Source organism: Mytilus californianus, unplaced genomic scaffold, assembly GCF_021869535.1.
Source record: "Mytilus californianus isolate M0D057914Y unplaced genomic scaffold, xbMytCali1.0.p SCAF_5, whole genome shotgun sequence".
Lineage (NCBI taxonomy): Eukaryota > Metazoa > Mollusca > Bivalvia > Mytilida > Mytilidae > Mytilus > Mytilus californianus.
The window spans coordinates 33474994-33499464 of NW_026262701.1; the positions used below are offsets into that span (position 1 = coordinate 33474994).

At 33.2% G+C, this 24471-nt stretch overlaps 1 protein-coding gene and 1 long non-coding RNA gene across 2 annotated transcripts; both read right to left on the minus strand.

The window, feature by feature from the left end:
• Window positions 1–3630: 3630 nt before the first annotated feature.
• On the minus strand, window positions 3631–20879 carry LOC127700972 (uncharacterized). The gene is made up of 2 exons (XR_007981786.1): window positions 20329–20879; window positions 3631–4139 (listed from the first exon to the last, which is right to left on the minus strand). It is a non-coding gene; the product is annotated as an uncharacterized LOC127700972 (long non-coding RNA).
• LOC127700955 (MOG interacting and ectopic P-granules protein 1-like) lies at window positions 3631–23340 on the minus strand. The gene is made up of 2 exons (XM_052204703.1): window positions 23234–23340; window positions 3631–11089 (listed from the first exon to the last, which is right to left on the minus strand). The coding sequence occupies exon 2, from the start codon at window positions 11073–11075 to the stop codon at window positions 6633–6635; it is 4443 nt and encodes a 1480-aa protein (XP_052060663.1). The 5' UTR covers window positions 11076–11089; window positions 23234–23340; the 3' UTR covers window positions 3631–6632.
• Window positions 23341–24471: the final 1131 nt, after the last annotated feature.

Consider the following 24471-nt stretch of genomic DNA (forward strand, 5'->3'; position numbering starts at 1 on the left):
CAGATGGATGATGCCCGCTTGCATATAACTTTATAAAGGAACATAACTCAAGAACAGTAAAAGTGACGCTACCCAAATTTGTACTTGATCTGAGTTTTGTGGTAATAAGTATTGTGTATAAGTTTCAAAACATTTGGTGGAGGCAAACTAAAGTTAGAGAATGGAAACAAAAAATTCAGCAATTTTTCCATTTATAAAGGGCCATAACTCTAGAACGGTTAAAGTAACACCACCAAAATTCAAACTTGATCTGTGTTTTGTGGTAATAAGCATTGTGTATAAGTTTCATTACATTTGGTAGAGGCAAACTAAAGTTAGAGAAAGGAAACCAACTTTGGGATCTACAGACGTACAGACGGACAAGGGTAAAACTTAATGCCCCTTTCCCTACGGCGGGGGGCAAAAAAAAGTACTATTTGTCAACCTGTCTGGCAAGAAAAATCATAAACATATTAAAAAGTAGTTTCAGCTACTGTGAACCAAGTGAAAGTTCAGCAAACAAAAAATGTATATAAATTGAAAATAATCATATTGATTGTCCCTGAAAAAGGTATTCAATTGTGTTTGCATTCTAAAGCCCAACTACCCTTACAATATTTTTTTTTACAAATAGTGCCTAATCACTTTTAGACCCACCCATCAAAAATACAAGTGACTTTGAGGCCAGAGATAACAATTTCTGGAACAGTCGAAGTAAAAGAAAGAACATTTTTTCCCCAAAAAGCTTCTGAGTTGACAGTAGTGACAAATTTCTTCTGAAATCGACAAATTTTAAACGCTGCTTGAAATACAGTTCAACCCTATTTGTTGTTGTGATAAATCATTTAATTAAGGGAATATAAAATTTATATAATAACTTCTCTAACAGAATTTTGTTTTCTTAAACTGACCTAATATTGTCTATAAGCAATCACAAAAACTCATTTAATATACATTTGCATTTCTTAATGTGTACTACAATTACAGTTACTCAAATCCTGACAAAATACATTCTCAACCTTAGGCAAATATGATTTAAAGTATGCCACAACATCACAACTAATGTTCTGAAACATGTATGATTTACAAACAATGTAAAATTTGAGATTCCAAGATTGATTTATATAGTCAGATAGCTCCTTATGCAATTGTTGAAAAATTTAAATGCAAAGAAAATGTCTACATGAATTAACTTTATACTTTTTTTCAATTAAATTTTCTTCCAAATGTAATACATGTAATGACATTGTGATGTAGTAAAACACTTTCAGTTCAATTTTAATTCAAATTTACCGTTCATAACTTCATTAACTTTATTGAAATAAAAAGAAGATAAAAAAAGTAAATTGCAAGTCCGTAACAAAGTTTTCATTTCATTCTTAGCAGCTGATTCTTAGTCATATAAAAATATCAGCACATGTCCAAGGAAAAAATAACACTGAAGTAAAGTTCCTCCAAAGACCTAGTGATCAAAAGCATCATACACATTTGATTAATAATGATCACATGAAAATGCAGCAGGATATTTAAGCACAAGTATTAACAACAGCATTTTCTTAAAAACATTATCATATAATCTAAGAACAAAGTAGTCTCCATTACAACTTCCCATTCCTCACGGGAGATACAATTTCTTATTCTAAATTTTTATTTCAAAAAGAAAAATTTCCTTTCCATTATTCTTCAGTCATTTGTACAGTGAATTACTCTCATTATCTGTGCTATACCAATTTTCATGGATTTCATGATAAATCAACAAGAGTGCACATGCTGAAATGTCTCGCCTTCTTTACTAACTAACTGTTGATATTATGTTGATAGTCCTAAATAGAAAGCTTTACTATAACTATTACATAAACTTAACATGATCAAAGAAAATGAGGTCAAGGCCATATAAACCAAACGAGAAATACATGTACACCTTCCAATGATTCAATACACTAAATACAGTTGACCTATTGCTTATAGTTTCTAAGAAACAGACATAACCAAGAAAACTAAACATTGACCAATGAACCACGAAAATGAGGTCAAGGTCAGATGAACCATACCAGGCAGACATGTACAGTTAACAATCCTTCTATACAACAAATATAGTTGACCTATTGCTTATAGTTTTAAGAAAAACAGACCAAAACACATAAACTTAACACTGAGCAATGAACCTTGAAAATAAGGTCAAGGTCAAACAAAACCTGCGAGACTGACATTTACTTCATAAAATATTTCCATACACCAAATATAGTTGACCTATTGCATATAGTATTAGAAAAAAAGACCAAAACTCAAAAACTTAACTATAATCACTTAACCCTGAAAATCAGGTCAAGGTCAAATGAGACCTGCCAGTTGGACATATACACCTTACAATCCTTCCATACACCAAATATACTAGACCTATTGCTTATATTATCTGAGGTATGGACTTGACCACTAACACTCAACCTTGTTCACTGATCCATGAAATGAGGTCGAGGTCAAGTGAAAATTGTCTGACTAGGCATGAGGACCTTGCAAGGTATGCACATACCAAATATAGTTATCCTATTACTCATAATAAGAGAGAAATTAACATCACAAAAAATCTTAACTTTTTTTTCAAGTAGTCACTGAACCATGAAAATGAGGTCAAGAACAATGGACATGCAACAGACAGAAACTTCGTAACATAAGGCATCTATATACAAAGTATGAAGCATCCAGGTCTTCCACCTTCTAAAATATAACACTTTTAAGAAGTTAGCTAACACCGCCGGTGGATCACTATCCCTATGTCAAGCTTTCGGCAACAAAAGTCGCAGGCTCAACAAAAACTAGGATTTCTAAAACTCATCAAATACACTTGGTTTTTAAATTTGAAAGGATTTTTTTATTAGACAAAATAAAATGCTTCGCTGGGCGCAGCTTGATACGACCGCAGAGGTCGAACCCTGAACAGTTGGGGCAAGTGTGGACACAACATTCAAGCTGGATACAGCACTGAATTTGGATTGTGATTAAATACATGGTTAGAGTCAGCATATCAAGGAACCCCACATATCCAATTTTTGTTGAAATCAAACAAAGTTTAATTTTGGACCCCAATTTGAACCAACTTGAAAACTGGGCCCAAAATCAAAAATCTAAATACATGTTTAGATTCAGCATATCAAAGAACCCCATATATTCAATTTTTGTTAAAATCAAACAAAGTTTAATTTTGAATCCTTTGGACCTTAATGTAGACCCATTTGAAAACTGGACCCAAAATTAAAAATCTAAATACACGGTTAGATTCGGCATAACAAATAAATAAATGTGGTCAAAGATTTTACAAATCTAATGCGCCATACTGTGCAATTAAAGATTACTTCTTGAAATTTTTCAATATTTGAAATTTGAAAAAAAATAATATTTGAAGAATAATTCTTTTTAATTTCTGAAATCTGAAATGAGAAAAAATTGACCCCCACAATTTCTTTTTACCCCCCCCCCCCCTTTTTACCCCAAAAAAAAATCTTTCCCTCAAGATATTGTCATAATCTCAATTCAATTTCCAATGGAGTTTGCAACCATAATTACCCATTGAAATTTACCATAGTGCTAACTTAATCTATTTTATAATAGAATTTAAAAATATAGTGTCAAATCTTTCAAATCGATTTTTTTGTAAAAAAAAAAGATGCAACATTTGCAGATATTTTTACTGGTCTTCCTTTATAAATATGCATTTCTTTAAACATAATTTAAAAGCAGTGTAAGGGAAGTAACCAAAACGTTGTATTTGGATTACCTCCCTTACACTGTTTTAAATTATCTTAATTGTTCATTAACCATTACTTTATACATAATTCAAAAGCAGTGTAAGGGAGATAATTTCAATGATGTATTTGATTTATCTCCCTTACGCTGCTTTAAATTATGTTTTGTACTAAAGTATTTGTCCATTAACCAGGACAACCTTGTTTTTCCCCCTTTTTTGCCCCTAATTCCTAAACGGTTTGAGCCATAACCCCCCAAAGCAAATCCCAACCATCCCTTTGTGGTATGGAAACTTGTAGTATAATTTCAGAGAGATCCATACACCGTTCCACAGTTATTGTCTGGAAACTAGAAAATGCTTATTTTTGGCCCCTCATTCCTTAACTGTTGGTACCATAACCCCCAAATTCAATCCCCACCTTCCTTTTGTGGTATTGAACTTTTTGGTAAAATTTCAAAGAGATCCATTCACTTAAACTAAAGTTAGAGTGCGAAAACCAATGTGTCTTCGGATGACAACGCCGGACGACGACGACGCCAACGTCATACCAATATACGACCGCAAAAATTTTTTGCGGTCGTATAAAAATTCAATTACATGAACAGGATGATAAGAAACCTTAAAAGTTGTGTTTGAAAATTTGAATAAAATACCAACAGTATATCAGAACTTTTATTGTTCCATTCCAAGTAATCAATAAACTTAATAACTTCATGTTTCTCAAAAAAAATTAAAAGTATGATTAAAAATATGTAAATCATTCCTTTTATTCTAGTCATTTTTTTTTTGACAGCAAAGGACTATTGTTATTACTTATGCATATGATTTTTAAAGAATTAAACAATATACCAGTTAACCTAATTCTATAAATAAGAAAACTTCGAAAGTAACAACTACGTAAATCCATAGGAAACGGATTAATATAAGTTAACAGCTTGTTTCCGGATCCTATTAATTATTCAATTGTATTAATATGTAAATGCCAAATTGTGTACATTATATAACTTGAATTTAATTAATAAAATATGTTTACACTAAATCCATAGTTTTCACGTCTATTTTTATGAACAATTTAACTACGATAAAAATTTATATAAATAACTGTGGTTAAAAATGTCTATATCAAAGTATATCTTGTTTTGAATTATACATGTAGCTATCTGTCTAATGAAAATATCTGTCATGGCTGCAAGGGAAAATTTAATAAAAAATTCATGATTCTGACATATTTTTTTTTATTTTCTTCTTTGCAAAATTTTTTTCTCTCTATAGTTTATCACTATTTGGCCACCAGATTTGTGATAAAAAATTTCTCAAGATATCATCATGATCATTGAAATTTGTTTTATATATCATTTTTGAAGAAATTATTATAAAGCTACATAAGCCATGCAGCAATCATTTCAAGTATTTCAAGTATTTTTAGAATTTCAATTACTACAAAAAAGTTATTCACAATGGAAAATCTTGTTTTTGTTAACAAAAAGAACTGTTTACAGGTAAAAATGTTAATAATACCACATATATCTTTAAAATGACAAAAACCTACATGTATAATAAAAAAAATCAAAGTTGGTTGGAAAATTTTGGAACTGCAAATATGAAAAAAATAATTACTAGAACATAATAAACTTGTTACCAAATAATTTACAACGGATTCAAAATATTTTTTCAAAGATGAACTTCATTGACAAATCAGTTAATATGTAATTGCATACATGTAAATGGTACTTTTCAAGAAATTAATATGAATCCAAAAACAAATCTAAATGATTAAATCTTTTATATACATGTGGTATATACTTTCTTCTAGATTTCTTTAAAAAATAAAAACAAAAAAATAATCAATTGCTTCACCCAGCGCAGCTGGATACGACCGCAGAGGTCCAACCCTGAACAGTTGGGACAAAAATGGACACAATATTCGCGCTTGATACAGGTCTGAATTTGGATTGTAATTAAATATTTGACACATAATAGGTTTCTGACACAGAATAACTGTAGTTTAAGAACTTATATTTAATTATAATTTATATTCATTTTTTGCTTTTGTGCAATACAATATGCTGTTGCGAATTGACCCCCCCCCAAAAAAAAAAATTTTTACCCCCTTTTTTTTGCCTTTGTGCAATTCACCATGCTGTTGCAAATTTTCTTTTTAATTTCTGATATCTGAAATGAGAAAAAATTGTCCCTTCCTCACAATTTCTTTTTTACCCCCCCCCCCCCCCCCCCCCCCCAATTTTTTTTCACCTCCCCCCTCCTTTTTCCAAAAAAATTCTTTCCCTCAAAATATGGTCATAATCTCAATTCAAATTTCCAAAGGAGTTTGACAATCACCTAAAGACAATACATTTCTTTATACATAATTTAAAAGCAGTGTAAGGGAGGTAATCCAAACTTAACATTGTACTTTTTTTAATTGTCCATTAACCAGGAAACCCTTGTTTTCCCCCTTTTTTGCCCCTAATTCCTAAACGGTTTGAGCCATAACCCCCCAAAGCCAATCCTAACCATCCCTTTGACTTTGTGGTATGGAAACTTGTGGTATAATTTCAGAGAGATCCATACACCGTTCCACAAGTTATTGTCTGGAAACTAGAAAAATGCTTATTTTGGCCCCCAATTCCTTAACTGTTAGGACTATAACCCCCAAAATCAATCCCAACCTTCCTTTTGTGGAAATAAACCTTGTGTTCAAATTACATTGATTTCTATTTACATTTACTTAAGTTATTGTCCGGAAACCAAATGTCTTCGGACGAGGCTGACGATGACGACGTGAAACCAATATTTTTTGCAGTCGTATAAAAACTGAAACATGTCCAACACTTAATGATAATCTTAAAAAAATATGGCTACAATTCAAATACATACTGACTACTATTTAAATATTATGACACAGTTTACATCAACTATTATCTGAATCTTCATCAGTTTTTCTTTTCTTTGTGTCCTCCTCAGGGTCTTCACTATCCTCACATTCAGAATGAGATCGCTTTCTGGAGTTGACTGAAAGATTGTTTTCTTCACCAGTTGAATTTTCAGATTGCACTGAGTCACATTCTTCATTTTCTAAAGCATTTTTCGAAGAATTAGTATCTTCAATTAAAATATTACTATGTTCATCATTATCTGTTAGTTGTCCTTTATTTTTTTCAACAGAATCATCATCTATTTTACTTTCTGTAGTCATGTCTTTTTCATTTTCTTCCATGTTTTCATCATTTTCATCTTTTTCATTTGGATTACCTTCATGGTTTTTATTAGGTTTGTCTTCATCTTTTTCATTAAGTTTTTCACTGTCTTCATTCTCTTCATCTTTTACATTAGGTCTTTTTACATCTTTTTCATTATTTTTGCCTTTATCGTTTTCCTCTTTAACATTAGGTTTGTCTTTATCATTTTCCTCTTTTACATTAGGTTCGTCTTTTTCATTTTCCTCTTTTACATTAGGTGTGTCTTTATTGTTTTCCTCTTTTACATTAGGTTTGTCTTTATCGTTTTCCTCTTTTACCTTAGGTGTGCCCTTATCGTTTTCCTCTTTTACATTAGGTTTGTCCTCATTTTCTTTATGACTTTTGCCTTCAATTTCAGTTTTGTCATTTTCTTTGTCACTAGTGTGGTTTTCATCTTTTGTAGTTTCACATTCCTTTTTTATATTTCTTTCTTCTCCACTTTCATCTTTAGTCTCAGAATCATTTTTCTTGCTCTTACTTTCAGTTTTGTCATTCTCAGACTTGGCATCATCATCATCACTATCTAGGACAATTTCAGTTCTTTCTTCTTCTTCAATTATGACATCAGAATCATTGTCACTTTCTATAACAACTTCTTCCTTTTTACTGTCTGTTTTCCCTGACAAATCAATTATTACTTTGCCTTTCCTTGGCTTATCAAAATTCATGGCTACAGTCAAACCCTTTATTTGCTGAGTTTTAATTTCTCCTTCGATAATATTTGCTGTTGACCTAGCATTTCTAGTTCTCAGTCTTGGGTCAAGTCTCATGAACTTTCCACCAGTAGCTATGTTAATCTGAGATGGACTCAACCTTTTTAGAGCTACACTGCATGGTTTGGTATGACTTTCAAGATGCTTGATCAGACCAGCTGGTTTCAAGTTCTTAAGACCACAAATACTGCAGGTCTTGCTCGCCATTTTACATACATGCCTGGCAAGATCAGCGGATTTGTTGACGACCATTCCACATTTCTTACAGGTAGCATGTACACTTAGACAATGTAAAGTCAGTTTGGTATTGTCTGGAAACTGGCTAGAACAGAAGACACAAAAGTTATTTCTTACCATACCAGATGATCCTCCAGTTACTACAGTGGATAAATTCTTTGTAGCTGCATTTGACTGTGGTTGAGGCTTGATTACAGAACTAACTGGAGCACTCGCTTTTATATTATCTTCTCCCTTTATCAAAACACCATGTGTTGCTGCCATATGAAGTTCTAATTCTTTACGAGATTGTGACAATGTACCACAAAACATACAGCGCTTCAAAGCCATACATTCTCCTGTTGTCAAGCGATGGAATTTATGCAGATGAGAATATAAATTTTCAGGCTTCTGATGACAAATCCAGCATTGGTTGGTGGCAGATGCATTTTGTTTCACAGTGTTTAAATGCTTAGCACTGCTTTTATGTTTTGTGAAACCCTGAGATGTCCAAAAACGTTCATTACAAATATTACAAAAGAGAGGAGCTAATGGCTTACTGAAAACATGAGCTGGCATTTCTATTTTATGTGCGTAAAAGAAATGTATCCTCAGTGACATCCTGTCTTTAACGTAACCCCCACAGATCTCGCATACTTCAAATCCAGGTCTTGTATTTACATTTACATTTTGTTGCGTTCGCAGTAACTGGTTGACAGTGGGTTTATTTACAGATGCTGGTTTTAATGGTTGAGGCTGTTTCTGTACTGGCGCAGTAACAAATCTTGTACCAGAGAAATCACTTTGCAATGCATATGCAGTTGCTGCAGTAGTAGGTCCTTTAAATTGAGATGGTATAATAGGTCGATTGGGATTAACAACAGGAGGTGGTTTTGCCTGAACTTGGTTTAGTTTTGGCTGAATTATGGCTGGTTTGTGTTTTACAATTGGTATATTTCCTCTAGTGTCTGGCCTATCAATTTGAGCAATTTTTCTTGCCTGTTGAGCTTGCTGTTGTAACTGAAGTTTCTTGTTATGAACTTGAAATTTGTAAAAAATATTTTTCAAGCTAAGATTAATGTCCACATGATGAGGTGCTTGATTTATATGCTCTTTAAAGTTTTTCTCACACTTGAGTTTATGTTTCATTATAGTGTTTTTATTTGCGCCTTCAAACGTACATAGATTACAAGGCCAGAGGTTGGATTTGTGGTTAGATCTTGCAACAATGTTATGTTCTTTCTCTATGTGAGCTTTGAACATGTCATCTGCAATTTTTCCTTGGAAACTTTGGTTACAATGAGGGCAGCTTAATACAGCAGACTTGTCAGATGTATTATATGACACATGTGGATATTGTTTATGCAAAAACATAACATTCTTAGATTCAGTGGTAAATCCACATTTACATTTTAGTGTTGGTATATCATGTAGGTATTCAAGTTTATTTTTCAACTCCTCAACTACTTTCTTCATTCTTTGAAGACTCTCCTTCTCACTAGCGTTCAACAAATCTGCCTCATCTTTTTTCCTTTGAACCTGAACGATTTGCTCATAAGCTAATTCTTTTACAAGGTCACTTCCTAAATCAAAGAGCAGTTTAGAAGCTGAACTTAAATCTGCCTTTTTGCTAACATTAGCTAAACCACCCCAAAAAGCATTGTCCGGTTTTCTACTTAGCACTTCGTATTTTATCAATTCCAATTGTTCCCAGCTAGCTTGTGGAATATCAAGATCAAGGGTTTTGTCCAAAGGATTTTTGTTATAATTTGGAAGTGGAAATCCCATAGCCATTCCGGCACTTGGTTTAGATTGTATTCCTAAAACTGATGATCCAGCAGTTCCAATTATTGAAGTATTCAGAACTGTACCCATACTAGATGTCGGTATAGTTATTAAAATCTGCTGTCCACCAACATTTATGTACTTTTGTTGTGAATTTGGCATTGACTGAATACTTGATGGCACAAAATACTGAATAGACGATCCTGGTAAAACGGGAAATCTAACTTGTGATGGTCCAGGGGCTATTGGAGGCTGTAAAACTTGTTTACTATTAAATATGGTTGCCTGATGTGGCATAACCACAGGTTTTGAAACTTTAGCTACCACCTTTTCATTTTTGTCAGGACTCTCATTGACAACAACTATTTCATTAGAAGCTTTTTTGTCTTTATTAGAAATTTCCTTTAATTTTTTAGTTTCCTCTTTTTCTCCTTCATCGTTATTTTCATCTTTACTCTTGCAACCATTCGAACTTATTTCATTTTCACCTTCACTGTCCTCATTTTCTTCATTAATTGTTATAAGAATTTCAGATCCATCTATATCAGTGACCTTTTCAATAGATTTGGACTGACTTTTATCCTCCTGACTAGATTTCTCCCCTCCATTTACTTTAAGCCCATCAGATAAATTTTCTGTCTTTCTCTTATGTATATCGTTAGCTGAATTATTTGCATCCTCGTCTAGAACTCCATTTTCAGAAAAATCTTTATCTAGAGTTGTGCTTTCTTGCTCTGTATCTACCTTCTCACAATCTTTATGGTCTTCTTTCACGTCGTTCATTTTTTCATCACAGGAAGATACATGAATTTTAGAATCTTGTAATTTCGTCTGGTCTTCGTTTATTTTTTCAGCTTCTGTGTCTTTAGATTCATTTTCATCCAAGTTTGCATTTTCAAACCTTGATTCAAATTCATCCTTTTTTGTTTCAACGACTTTACCAGAACATGCAGGCATATCATCTTTTCCCTGTATTTCATCAACATGATCACAATCCACTTTATTTTCATTTTCTTCTTTTGTTTCAACATCCATTGACTGTTCACTGTCTTCATAAGGACTTATATCAGAAATATTTGATGTGGCAGTTGAATTGTCCAGTTCTTCCTCTGGTTTCTTGGAGTCTTCTACCTTCAGTTCATTCTGCTGAGTGTCTAGTGTTTCTTTGTTTAGATTTTCATCCCCATGGTCATTTTCATTTGTTTCATTTTCTGATGTCTCCATAGAGTCAATGTCATTTGAGGTGTTCTTATTATGCAGGTCAGAATTGCCATTGAATTTCTCTGCATGTTTATCGTCTGTGAAACCATTAAGATTTAAGTTGTCTTTCTGTACAGCTAAGGGATCTTTCATGATGTTTTCCCCTGTTGTGCTGCCATTCACATTTTCTGATACCTCCATCTTGGTCTCACATCCTATAAAAAATAATAATAATGTATGTATTAATTCAAACTTTCAATATCATTTTAAAATATAAGATTTAACTTAACGAATCTGTGCTTTTACTTCCTAAATTAAACTAGAGGCTCTAAAGAGCCTGTGTCGCTCACCTTGGTCTATGTGCATATTAAACAAAGGACACAGATGGATTCATGACAAAATTGTGTTTTGGTGATGGTGATGTGTTTGTAGATCTTACTTTACTGAACATTCTTGCTCCTTACTATTATCTCTATCTATAATGAACTTGGCCCAGTAGTTACAGTGGAAAATATTTTGCAAAAATTTACAAAAATTTACAAAATTTATGAAAATTGTAAAAAATTGACTATAAAGGGCAATAACTCCTTAAGGGGTCAATTGACAATTTTGGTCATGTTGACTTATTTGTAGATCTTACTTTGCTGTACATTATTGCTGTTTACAGTTTATCTCTATCTATAATAATATTCAAGATAATAACCAAAAGCTGAAAAATTTTCTTAAAATTACCAATTCAAGGGCAGCAACCCAACAACTTGTTGCCTGATTGGTCTGAAAATTTCAGGGCAGATAGATCTTGGCCTAATGAACAATTTTGTCCTCGTCAGATTTGCTCTCAATGCTTTGGTTTCAGAGATATTAGCCAATAAAATGCTTCGCTGGGCGCAGCTTGATACGACCGCAGAGGTCGAACCCTGAACAGTTGGGGCAAGTATGGACACAACATTCAAGCTTGATACAGCTCTGAATTTGGATTGTGATTAAATATTGGACACAGCATAGGTTTCTGACACAGAAAGAATGTGGTCTACGAATTTCATTTTTTTTAATTTACCTATTATGGTCCAATGCCCAAAATCAAAATACATGGTTAGATTCAGCATATCAAAGAACCCCATATATTCAATTTTTGTTGAAATCAAACAAAGTTTAATTTTGGACCCCAACTTGGACCAACTTGAAAACTGGTCCCATAATCAAAAATCTAAACACATGTTTAGATTCAGCATATCAAAGAACCCCAAAAATTCAATTTTTGTTAAAATCAAACTAAGTTTAATTTTGGACCCTTTGGACCTTAATGTAGACCAATTTAAAAAACGGGACCCAAAATTAAAAATCTAAATACACGGTTAGATTTGGCATATCAAAGAACCCCAATAATTCAATTTTTGATGAAATCAAACAAAGTTTAATTTTGGACCCTTTTGACCTCAATATGAACCAATTTGATAGCGGGCCCACAAATAAAAAATCTAAATACATGGTAAGATTCAGCATATCAAAGAACCCCATATATTCAATTTTTGTTGAAATCAAACAAAGTTTAATTTTGGACCCCAATTTGGACCAACTTGAAAACTGGGCCAAAAATATAAAATCTAAATACATGTTTAGATTCAGCATATCAAAGAACCCCATATATTCAATTTTTGTTGAAATCAAACAAAGTTTAATTTTGGACCCCAACTTGGACCAACTTGAAAACTGGGCCCATAATCAAAAATCTAAACACATGTTTAGATTCAGCATATCAAAGAACCCCAAGAATTCAATTTTTGTTAAAATCAAACTAAGTTTAATTTTGGACCCTTTTGACCTTAATGTAGACCAATTTAAAAACGGGACCCAAAATTAAAAATCTAAATACACGGTTAGATTTGGCATATCAAAGAACCCCAATAATTCAATTTTTGATGAAATCAAACAAAGTTTAATTTTGGACCCTTTTGACCTCAATATGAACCGATTTGATAGCGGGTCCACAAATAAAAAATCTAAGTACATGGTTAGATTCAGCATATCAAAGAACCCCAAGAATTCAATTTTTGATGAAATCAATCAAAGTTTAATTTTGGACCCTTTTGACCTCAATGTGGACAAAGTTGATAACGGGGCCCAAAAATCAAAAATCTAAATACATGGTAAGATTCAGCATATCAAAGAACCCCATATATTCAATTTTTGTTGAAATCAAACAAAGTTTAATTTTGGACCCAGATTTGGACCAACTTGAAAACTGGGCCCATTATCAAAAATCTAAATACATGTTTAGATTCAGCATATCAAAGAACCCTAAAAATTCAATTTTTGTTAAAATCAAACTAAGTTTAATTTTGGACCCTTTTGACCTTAATGTAGACCAATTTGAAAACGGAACCAAAAATTAAGAATCTAAATACACGGTTAGATTCGGCATATCAAAGAACCCCAATAATTCAATTTTTGATGAAATCAAACAAAGTTAAATTTTGGACCCTTTGGACCTCAATGTGGACCAATTTAAAAACGGGGCCCAAAATCCAAAAACTTAATACTTGGTTAGATTCAGCATATTAAAGAACCCCAAGAATTCAAGAATAAAACCCCATTGAAATTGATCAAGAAATAAGCAATTTATACGAAGTATCTTCTTTTGCACAATACTGTGCAATTGAATATTTCTTGCTATTGTGCAATACTGTACAATTGACAATTTCTTGCTATTGCGCAATATTGTGCTATTGGATATTTCTTGCTATTGCGCAATACTGTGCAATTGAAGATTTCTTGCTATTGCGCAATACTGTGCAATTGAAGATTTCTTGCAATTGTGCAATACTGTGCAATTGAAAATTTCTTGCTATTGCACAATACTTATTATATAATAATTTACACATCCTGTTTGGTGTGTATCTCCTACCATATCATTATTATTTGCTTTTAAATATTAATCAGAAATAACCAACTTAAAATGGAAAATTTTAAAAGAAAAAAAAAAAGGAAAAAAAGAAAAAAAAAGAAAAAAAAAAATCCCCCCCCCCCCCCCAAATTTTTTGAACCCCCTTATGATTCATCACCCCCAAACTCAATCCCAGCCTTCCCTTTGTGGTATGGTACCTTGCAGTACAATTTCAGAGAGATCCATACACTTGAACACAAGTTATTGTCTGGAAACTAGAAAAATGCTTATTTTTGGCCCCTTTTTGGCCCCCTATTCCTAAACTTTTCGGGCAATTACCCACAATCTCAATTCCAGCTTTCCCTTTGTGATATGGAACCTTGTAGTACAATTTCAGAAATATCCAAACACTTACACACAAGTTATTGTCATGAAACTAGAAAAATGCTTGTTTTTTGGCCCTTTTTTGGCCCCTAATTCCTAAAATTTTGAGGCAATTACCCCCAAAATCAATCACAGCCTTCCCTTTGTGATATGGAACCTTGTGGTACAATGTCAGAGAGATCCATACACTTACACACAAGTTATTGTCTGGAAGTTACAAAAATGCTTATTTTTGGCCCCTTTTTGGCCCCTAATTCCTTAACTGTTGGTACCATAACCCCCAAAATCAATCCCAACCTTCCTTTTATGGTATTGAACCTTATGGTAAAATTTCATGGAGATCCATTCACTTAAACTAAAGTTAGAGTGCGAAAACCAATGTGTCTTCGGACGACGCCGGACGACGACGACGACGACGCCAACATCATACCAATATACGACCAAAAAATTTTCAATTTTTGCGGTCGTATAAAAACTGCTTTTTACCCTATGTACTATTTTTTAGCCATGTCGGCCATCTTGGTTTGAGGGCGGGGTCATCAGACACATTTTTTAAACTAGATACCCTAATGATGATTGTGGACAAGTTTGGTTAAATTTGTCTTAGTAGTTTCAGAGGAGAAGATTTTTGTAAAAGATTACAAAAATTTACGAAAAATGGTTAAAAATTGACTATAAAGGGCAATAACTCCTTAAGGGGTCAACTGACCATTTTGGTCAAGTTGACTTATTTGTAGATCTTACTTTGCTGAACATTATTGCTGTGTACAGTTTATCTCTATCTATAATAATATTCAAGATAACCAAAAACGGCAAAATTTCCTTAAAATTACCAATTATGGGGCAGCAACCCAACAACGGGTTGTCCGATTCATCTGAAAATTTCAGGGCAGATAGATCTTGACCTGATAAACAATTTTACCCTTTGTCAGATTTGCTCTAAATGCTTTGGTTTCAGAGATATAAGCCAAAATCTACATTTTACCCCTATGTTCTATTTTTAGCCATGGCGGCCATCTTGGTTGGTTGGCCGAGTCACCGGACACATTTTTTAAACTAGATACTCCAATGATGATTGTGGCCAAGTTTGGTCAAATTTGGCTTAGTAGTTTCAGAGGAGAAGATTTTTGTAAAAGTTAACAGACGACACAGAGAAGTAATATAACAAATAAAATAAATACATGTGCATATAATTGTTTCATGTCAGACAAATTCACAATGGTCAGACTCAAATAGCAAGTTTGGAATCAAAAGGCAATGTAGTATACAGATGGCTATTTGAATGCTAGCATAGAAAGGTGTCATCTCCTATAGTGAAAATCTACTGAAAATTAAGAAAATAAATGGGGAATGTGTCCATGGAACACAGATGATGTCCCTGCTTGCATATATTTGAAAAGGGGTAAAACTCTAGAACGGTAAAAGTGACACCACCGAAATTCAAACTTGATCTGTTTTTTGTGGTAACAAGCATTGTGTATAAGATTCATAACATTTGGTTGAGGCAAACTTGAGTCAGAATGGCAACAAAAAAATTCAGCAATTTTTCCATTTGAAGAGGGGCAAAACTCATGAACGATAAAAGTGAAGGCAGAAGCCACCAAATTTCAAACTTGATCTGTGTTTTGTGGTAATTAGCATTATGTATAAGATTCATAACATTTGGTTGAGGAATACTTAGAGAATGGAAACGAAAAATAAAGGGGAACAACTCTAGAAATGTGAAAGTGACGCCACCCAAATTCAAACTTGATCTGTGTTTTGTGGTAATAAGCATTGTGTATAAGTTTCATAATATTTGGTTAAGGCAAACTTAAGCGTGAAAACGAAAACTAAAAATTAAGTAATTTTTCCATTTGTGAAAGGGCATACATTTTTTTGTAACTCTAGAACGGTCAAAGTGATGACACCAAAATTCAAACTGTGTTTTGTGGTAATAAGCATTGTGTATAAGTTTCATAACATTTGGTTGAGGAAAACTAAAGTTCGAGAATGGAAACCACAGATTTAGCAATATTTCCATTTATAAAGGGGCATAACTCAAGAACAGAGGCAGTGACACCACCTCATTTCGAACTTGATCTGTGTTTTGTGGTAATAAGCATTGTGTATAAGTTTCATGACATTTGGTTGAGGCAAACTAAAGTTAGAGAATGGAAACGAAAAATTCAGCAACTATTATGTTTATAAAGGGCCACAACTCATGAACGATAACAGTGACACCACCCAATTTGGATCTTAATCTGTGGTTTGTGGTAATAAGCATTGTGTATAAGTTTGGTTGAGCAAACAAAAATTAGAGAAAGGACACCAATTTTGTGGACAGGCGGACAGGACAGACAAGAGTAACACTTAATGCCCCCTCCGCCACGGCGGGGGCATAAAAATGGGGCGGGTTGGAGGATTTTATCTTAATTTTCTCTGAAACCCTTACCTAGTGATTTATTCATATACAAGGGTAAATTCATATACAAGGCCCGAGAACAGAGTTATTTTGTAGTGCATTTCTTTTAGACAATAAATTCAAATTCAAAAAATCGCACCTGCACTATCTCAAAAAGATTTTTACAGTGTAGTGTACTACTATTGATACAAATAATATCAAAATTATAGAAACTTCTACCAGCTCTAACTCAAAATATTGACAATTCTGTGTTAAGGGGGGCTAAAATTCAGTTTGACAGCCTCAGACATTCTAATTTTTGATCTTTTTTAACTGGACCAAATCACTACTTAACATAAAGATTCAGCACCCAAATTTTTTTAACATGTTATTTCATTCCCTTACTTAATATTTCATGCATAAAATATCAAGAAATAAATTGGGAAAGTGTATCAAAAAAAAAATGCAAGTTATACACTGTTCACACTAGGGACTATATTCGTAGACAACGAAAACCAAAGGACGATAACTGTGTCCTTGGACCACAAGGGTAATAATAAGCTTATATCATGCATACATAAAGAATTCTGCATACTTTTTCAAATTCTAAAAATATTTCTGATTGGCAACCACAGTTTTAATTGATTTAGAAACCTATTTTCAAATAGCAAATATGTGGAGAAAAGCTTGATCTCTTTTAGACTGCATTCATCAAATTTCTTTTGCTTTCTAAACTATGGTTTATAGTGTCCATAAAATGAAGAATATGCATTGGTGCAGGGGTTAAATTTAGCAGTGGTCCGAGGTCCGTGGCCTGCCATTTACGGGTTCAGACCTTCCCAGCAATTGAAACCAAACCAATTAAAATGGTACGAAGTGTTATTTAACACAACATATAGTGTTGGAAAAAGGGGAAGCCTTTTCTGACTGAATTTATTAAAGAAATTCAGAATAATGAGGTTAATGTAGTAAGAATATGATGGGTATTTTGTTATGCTAAGCATTTTCTGTTTTTACAAATTAAATTTTCAATATAAATTGGACCTTCTAAGAATAAAGGAGGACTAAGTATTGTTGGTCAAAGGTCCTGGACCTTCCATTGCTTAAAGTAAATTTGAAGCCCTGTGCAGAGTTGGCAGAACCCGGATTTTATGAGTATTGCCATGATCGATTTGTTTTGCTCTGTTGGGTATTAAAAAAAAATTGTCAATATATAAAAAAAAAAGTCTCACATTAAGCATGCTTTCAAATGTCGTACAGATCACCAGAAGAAACCGAAAAGTTGAACATGATGTGTAAAATGAAGATTCATTGCCAAGTGAACTTGGTCGAAAAATTGAAAATATTTCATTCAATCTGCTTGACATTTCGATTTGCAGTTACCTATTTCTTCTTTTTCACACTGCCGATTGGTCCAGACAAAGACCTCTATCTTGTTAGAGTTGACATAGCAGAATTGAATTTCGATTACTTATAAATTGAACATAAAAACTACTGACCAAAGTTTTCAAATGATCGCCGATTGATTATTTATTTCTTTTGACAGTAATGAGATAAAATTCTCCGCTGGGGCGCAGCTTGATACGACCGCAGAGGTCGAACCCTGAACAAATGGGGCAAGTATGGACACAACATTCAAGCTTGATACAGCACTGAATTTGGATTGTAATTAAATATTTGACACAGCATAGGTTTCTGACACAGAATGAAAGTGGTCTAAGAATTTAAAAAATTTTAATTTACCTTTTCAAACCATATCATTATTATTTGCTTTTATATATAAATCAGAAATAACCAATTTAAAATGGAAAATTTTAAAGAAGAAAAAGGAAATAAAAATTCCCCCCCCCTCCAATTTTTTGAACCCCCTTATGATTCATCACCCCCAAACTCAATCCCAGCCTTCCCTTTGTGGTATGTTACCTTGCAGTACCTATTTCAGAGAGATCCATACACTTGAACACAAGTTATTGTCTGGAAACTAGAAAAATGCTTGTTTTTTGGCCCCAAATTCCTAAACATTTAGGGCAATTACCCCCAAACTCAATCCCAGCTTTCCCTTTGTGATATGGAACCTTGAAGTACAATTTCATAAAGATCCATACACTTACACACAAGTTATTTTCCTGAAACTAGAAAAATGCTTGTTTTTTTTGCCCTTTTATGACCCCTAATTACTAAAATTTTGAGGGAATTACCCCCAAAATCAATCCCAGCCTTCCCTTTGAGGTATGGTACCTTGCAGTACAATTTCAGAGAGATCCATACACTTGAACACAACTTATTGTCTGGAAACTAGAAAAATGCTTATTTTTGGCCCCTTTTTCCTTAACTTTTTGGGCAATTACCCTGAAACTCAATTCCAGCTTTCCCTGTGTGATATGGAACCTTGTAGTACAATTTCATAAAGATCCATACACTTACACACAAGTTATTGTCATGAAACTAGAAAAATGCTTGTTTTTTGCCCCTAATTCCTAAAATTTGGAGGCAATTACCCCCAAAATCAATCCCAGCATTCCCTTTGTGATATGGAACCTTGTGATCAAGGATCCCGAAATTTTCCCACACAATTGCGGTCATTTTGAGATGATTGAAAAGTTGGTGCCCTTTCCAAATTGTCGATGTCAACTTGACTAGATTCATAGCATCAACAAACTTGTATTGCTGTTTCATCGCATTTACTAAGTAAATGTCTTACCATTACCATGAAGAACAGTTTAGGGAAGGCAATAGTTTAAAATTGAAATGATTTCAATGACTCAAAATGGTAAATCTCTCAGACATTGCTTACGTTTCTTTCGATTTTGACAAAAGTTAAAACCGGAAGTTTGCGATAAAGTTAAAGTACGAATAATTCCGGATTCATTTCCGGGATTTGTTTTGTTTATCAAATTGACAGGAAATCACCGGCTTTTTATGGCTTTTTTATTTTATTACCTTTAAAAGTGTTTGAATGTAACAGACAATAGTTGCACTCGTTTAATTTAGCATGAAATCAATTTGCATTTTACGATTAAACATTAAATTTGCTGAAGACAATTTCACGCATGCGTACTATATAGTAAATAAAGCACATGAAAAATACTTTTTTTCCCGTAAATTTAGGTTTAATTTTTAATTAAATAATGAATACACTTGTCAGGGAATTTCAATTTTTGTTAAGATATTATTCTGAGCTTGTGATCACTGTCAGGTGTGAATTAAAACCACAGGTAAAATGTGATTAGCGATCATTAGCCAATGTTTCCCAGAGGGAGGGCCCTCAGGATTATCAAACTACTGGAGTTGTAGTTTTATTACAGGAAAGGGATTATAAACAAAAACAAATATCACAACTTACACAAGACAGTGCAAAATGGTGTTTAAGAAATCCGATTTCAATCATTGAGTCAATGAAATGACCGAAATTACTTCTTTAAAAAAATAAAATTTGTCCTAAATCCCAATTACGCATTTATGACAAATAGTTTCATCTTAGGACATGACTGGCATATATGACCGTTTTCGGACCCTTGCTTGTGATACAATTTCAGAGAGATCCATAGACTTACACACAAGCTATTGTCATGAAACTAGAAAAATGCTTGTTTTTTGCCCCTTTTTGGCCCCTAATTCCTAAAATTGAGAGGCAATTACCCCAAGAATCCCAGCATTCCCTTTGTGATATGCAACCTTGTGGTACAATGTCAGAGAGATCCATACACTTACACACAAGTTATGTCTGGAAGTTACAAAAATGCTTATTTTTGGCCACTAATTCCTTAACTGTTGGTACCGTAACCCCCAAAATCAATCCCAACCTTCCTTTTGTGGTATTGAACCTTATGGTAAAATTTCATTGAGATCCATGCACTTAAACTAAAGTTAGAGTGTGAAAACTAATGTGTCTTTGGACAACAACGACGACGCCAACGTCATACCAATATACGACCACAAAAATTTTTTTTGCGGTCGTATAAAAACCAGAGAATTAGGAACCCGGGTCATTCCGGGTAAAAATATCCAAAAGTGGGAGATTCTATACTCCTGCGCAGGAGCTGACCGGCAAGCGGGAGATTTCCCTATTTTCGTCGTTTGTGCGGGAGACTCCCACTCAAAACAGGAAGGTTGGCAGGTATGTCTTATAGTTCCAAATGGTTTTCTTGCCATCTTTGTAAATTTATTGGAAACTTTTTCTCACTGTCAAACACCCTGGTAGTAGTAGTGTCAAATTCAATTCAGAAGTCATGAACCGTGATCGATGATCAGCAGCATCAACAAGAGGTTTCATACCCGTTTATGCAAAACATTGAGGACAGATTTGTGGGACAAGAGTTTAAAACTGAAATGGTTTTAATGACTTAATATTACAAAATCCACAGTGGCAGACCATGCAACATGCATTTTTCCATTCTGAATGTAAACTGGACGTATTAATACTTGATTGAAAACTACGATTCTCTTCGGAATTACGACACAAAATTTCTGCAGATTATCAAGTTGCAGTTAATATTCTAAAATTTACTTTTTTCTAAAACTACTTAAGTGATTCATTATGATAGATAATTGTTGTTATTTACCATGAAATTATGTTTTATTTTACAATTACGAGTATAACCTTATACTGGTTTAAAAAGGGGGATGCTGATTGCATAAATCAATAAAAGCATGTGTTTGGAATTGTTAAAACTTTTTTCTTTGTAATTGAATTCAAAATACATTTTTTTTATCTAAATTTTCATCAGCATTTGCTAAAATCTAATTAAATAATGCAATTAATTTTCTCTCTTGATCAAGTGTTCTGTCAAGTGTTTCAAACTACCTGTACAAATGATTAGTGACTGTTAGCCAGATATCCCCAAGCTCTTTAAAAAAGTAATCTGGAGGATCCTTTGGATTATAATACAATACATTGTAGGGGTTATCCAATTCCATGCAATTGATTATAGTTGGTTTCAAAAATGGCTGCTAGCGAAGTGAAAAAACAAATTTTGACTACACCTTTCAATCATAGTGCAGTTATTTATCAATGGCGGATTATAATTTAACGATGGTGGGGTCATTTGATGATGGTGGTAGATATTACTAGATAATTTGACGATGGCGGTCAGCCATCATAAAACAGACCATAGAGATACATGTACCTGGAGCACAATTATTTCTGGACTTATATGTTTCAAGGCATTAATTGTAACTGTTTAGAGGTCTTGAAATATGTCTGAAACATCAGGCAAATCTTGGTTTGGTCCTAAAGACTTTCGCATGATGTATGACAAAAGTTATCACATTTGATTGCACAAAATAAATAATATATTTACTCAGGAAGATTGTCTTTCACAACAGATTTCTTAGTGGCAATTTTACACACTGAAAATTTTAATGTGTTTTATTCGTATATTTCATAATCATAGAGGTTACTTGGAATTTTCGGGAACAAAACAACTTGTACCCATTTTTATACATCATTTAATCAGTTAAATCGTAAACTCAAGAGTAATTTTGTTTTTCATAACTGAACTTGCCCAAGTCAGTATGGAGAATGCAGCATAAATCTCTTTGATTTGTGAAGTAATGAATTCTTCAGTCTTCTCATTTGGTGATAAATGAGGACATATGAGAAATCTTCAGCTCTTGAATTTTGGATAATAGATTTTTTGACTGATTTTTTTGTTCGGTGTGTGTTGAAGAAAATATTATTTAGTTTATCTCCGAGGACTTCATCATTTTTAAGATGTTATCATAGATTACAATACATGTACATCGTATGTCATAAGCTACAAAAAACAAAAAAAATCAAAATGTTTATATTAACCTCTGTGTGTATGTGTGTGCGTTTTTTTTTTAATCAATCCCAATCAGTTTGTAAGTTTAAATTTCCCTTATGATCACTAATTGGTATATTATATTATCATATTTTCAAATCAACATATATCTATTTTTAATAAAAATTTAATATGAAAGAAAATAAATACTTCATTGCATATGATTAATATCTAAAAAATGGGTACAAGTTCACCAGGGTTATTTACATCAAAATGCAATTTCAGACCCATACTGGCCATGCATAGTCTCACAAAATCTACACTACCGAGTGTTGACATTGCTCTATGAAAATAAATCAATGTTATTTTACTATAATTTTCTTTTTATATAAATTGCTCCAAAATACACACAAAAAAATTCTCTTTCTTATGTTCTTATATAGAAATGTTTGTTATCCAGAAAGACCAAACTGGTAAAGATTGCCTAGTCAATCACTGAATCAGGTTCATGATAATGTATTTATGGATGCACCAAATCAGCTGATAAGAGCTCTCATCCTGGCATTATTTATATAAGTTCCTTTGTCTCAGTCCATTGCTTACTGAAGTTAATTATTTATTATTTGTAGAAATATATAATCAATTTGGAGTGATCCCCCTTTGTAATCATCTGGACAAGTACATGTGTGTTCACTTGGGAACCGAACAACTGTATACATCAAAATCTGATACATTCTGTGCTAAAGAAATTAGACCGTCTGTATTCTATATAAAATGCTTGTCAAGTAAAAATAAAGATACTAAATGGGTTCCAATCGTTATTGTTCATCTTCCTGTTTAGAACCCGCGCCAACCCATGAATGAATGTTGTTCGGATAATTTGTTTTCCCGGATCAAAATATTTATTTACAAATATTGAACATTAAATTCGTTGTTCGCTTGAAACGAAGTACCTGTTACTTACAATGTTTTAATGAAAATTTATTTTTTACGCATTTTAAAAGTGTAGCACTGGTATGTTCCCACCATTCACAATGGTATCGACTTGTGCTCCAATATGGCGACAACCAAGTCACGTGATGTATTGAGATCTGCCAACGTAAGCATGCGCAGTAAATAATTTATTCTTGAACCAATCAGCTATCTTATATTCTAAACGTCATTCATTATAAATCCATCGTGATATGACGTCAAATAAAGTCACGTGATGCCAAAATTAGGTCAAATGACGTCTAATAAAGTTGACGTTTTTACTGTTCTTGGACGTACCCTCATTCTAATGGGTTTTCAGTGTTCAGAAAACTATTTGAGAACAGAAAAACTACTCAGGCAATAAAATCGATGTTCGTATATTCTTAACGTCATTTTTAATTTTTTTTAGGATTGAACTCTATTAACTAGTTTATTGTAGACAAATTTCGTTATTTTCAGTATCATTACGCATTATTATGAGTTGGACCATGACTACTGAATTGCTAAGTTAGAAATTTACATGAGGTACTATACCTCAGAAGACATATTTTCGATAAGTAATAAATATGATTCTCGACACTATACCGAATTATGGGTTAAAAAAAGCATACTACTTACTTACTTATAGTTACTTATAGTTGATTTCCAGTACAGGATCCCTAAGGTTCCTCTTCACCAGACTCATAATTTAAATTTTTTCTATTACTATTTTGTGGTATTTTGTCCGTGACTTCCGGATATTTCTGCTCTATAGTCATTATAATAGAGCTCTTCGTCAGACCAATATTTCTCTAGGCGGTTTTTAAAGGCATTTATGGATGGCGCCTTAGTGATTTTATCTGGTGGTTCCAGGTTTTAGCAATTCTAAAAGAGAATGAGTGTTTTCGGATATTAAATTGGAATCTGATGTATGACTTTGTTGCTATTTGTCCTGCTACTGGTTCTATGTTGTGAATCATCTACCATTTTTAAAAATGAGCTTACTTCCTTGACACAGTCATTGATAGTTTTGAAGGTTTCAATCATATCTCCTCGTATTCTCAGTCCTATATGATAGTGTAGGTAAGCCTAGTTTTTTAAGTCTCTGGATAGCTCATGTCTTTGTGACCTGGTAGTTGTTTTGTTACCCTTCTTTGGACTTCGAATAATCATTCATTGTCAGGTCAACAATAATTAGACCAATGTTTAACCCACTGAGTATGGATAAATAAAAAAAAATGAATGTCTCCA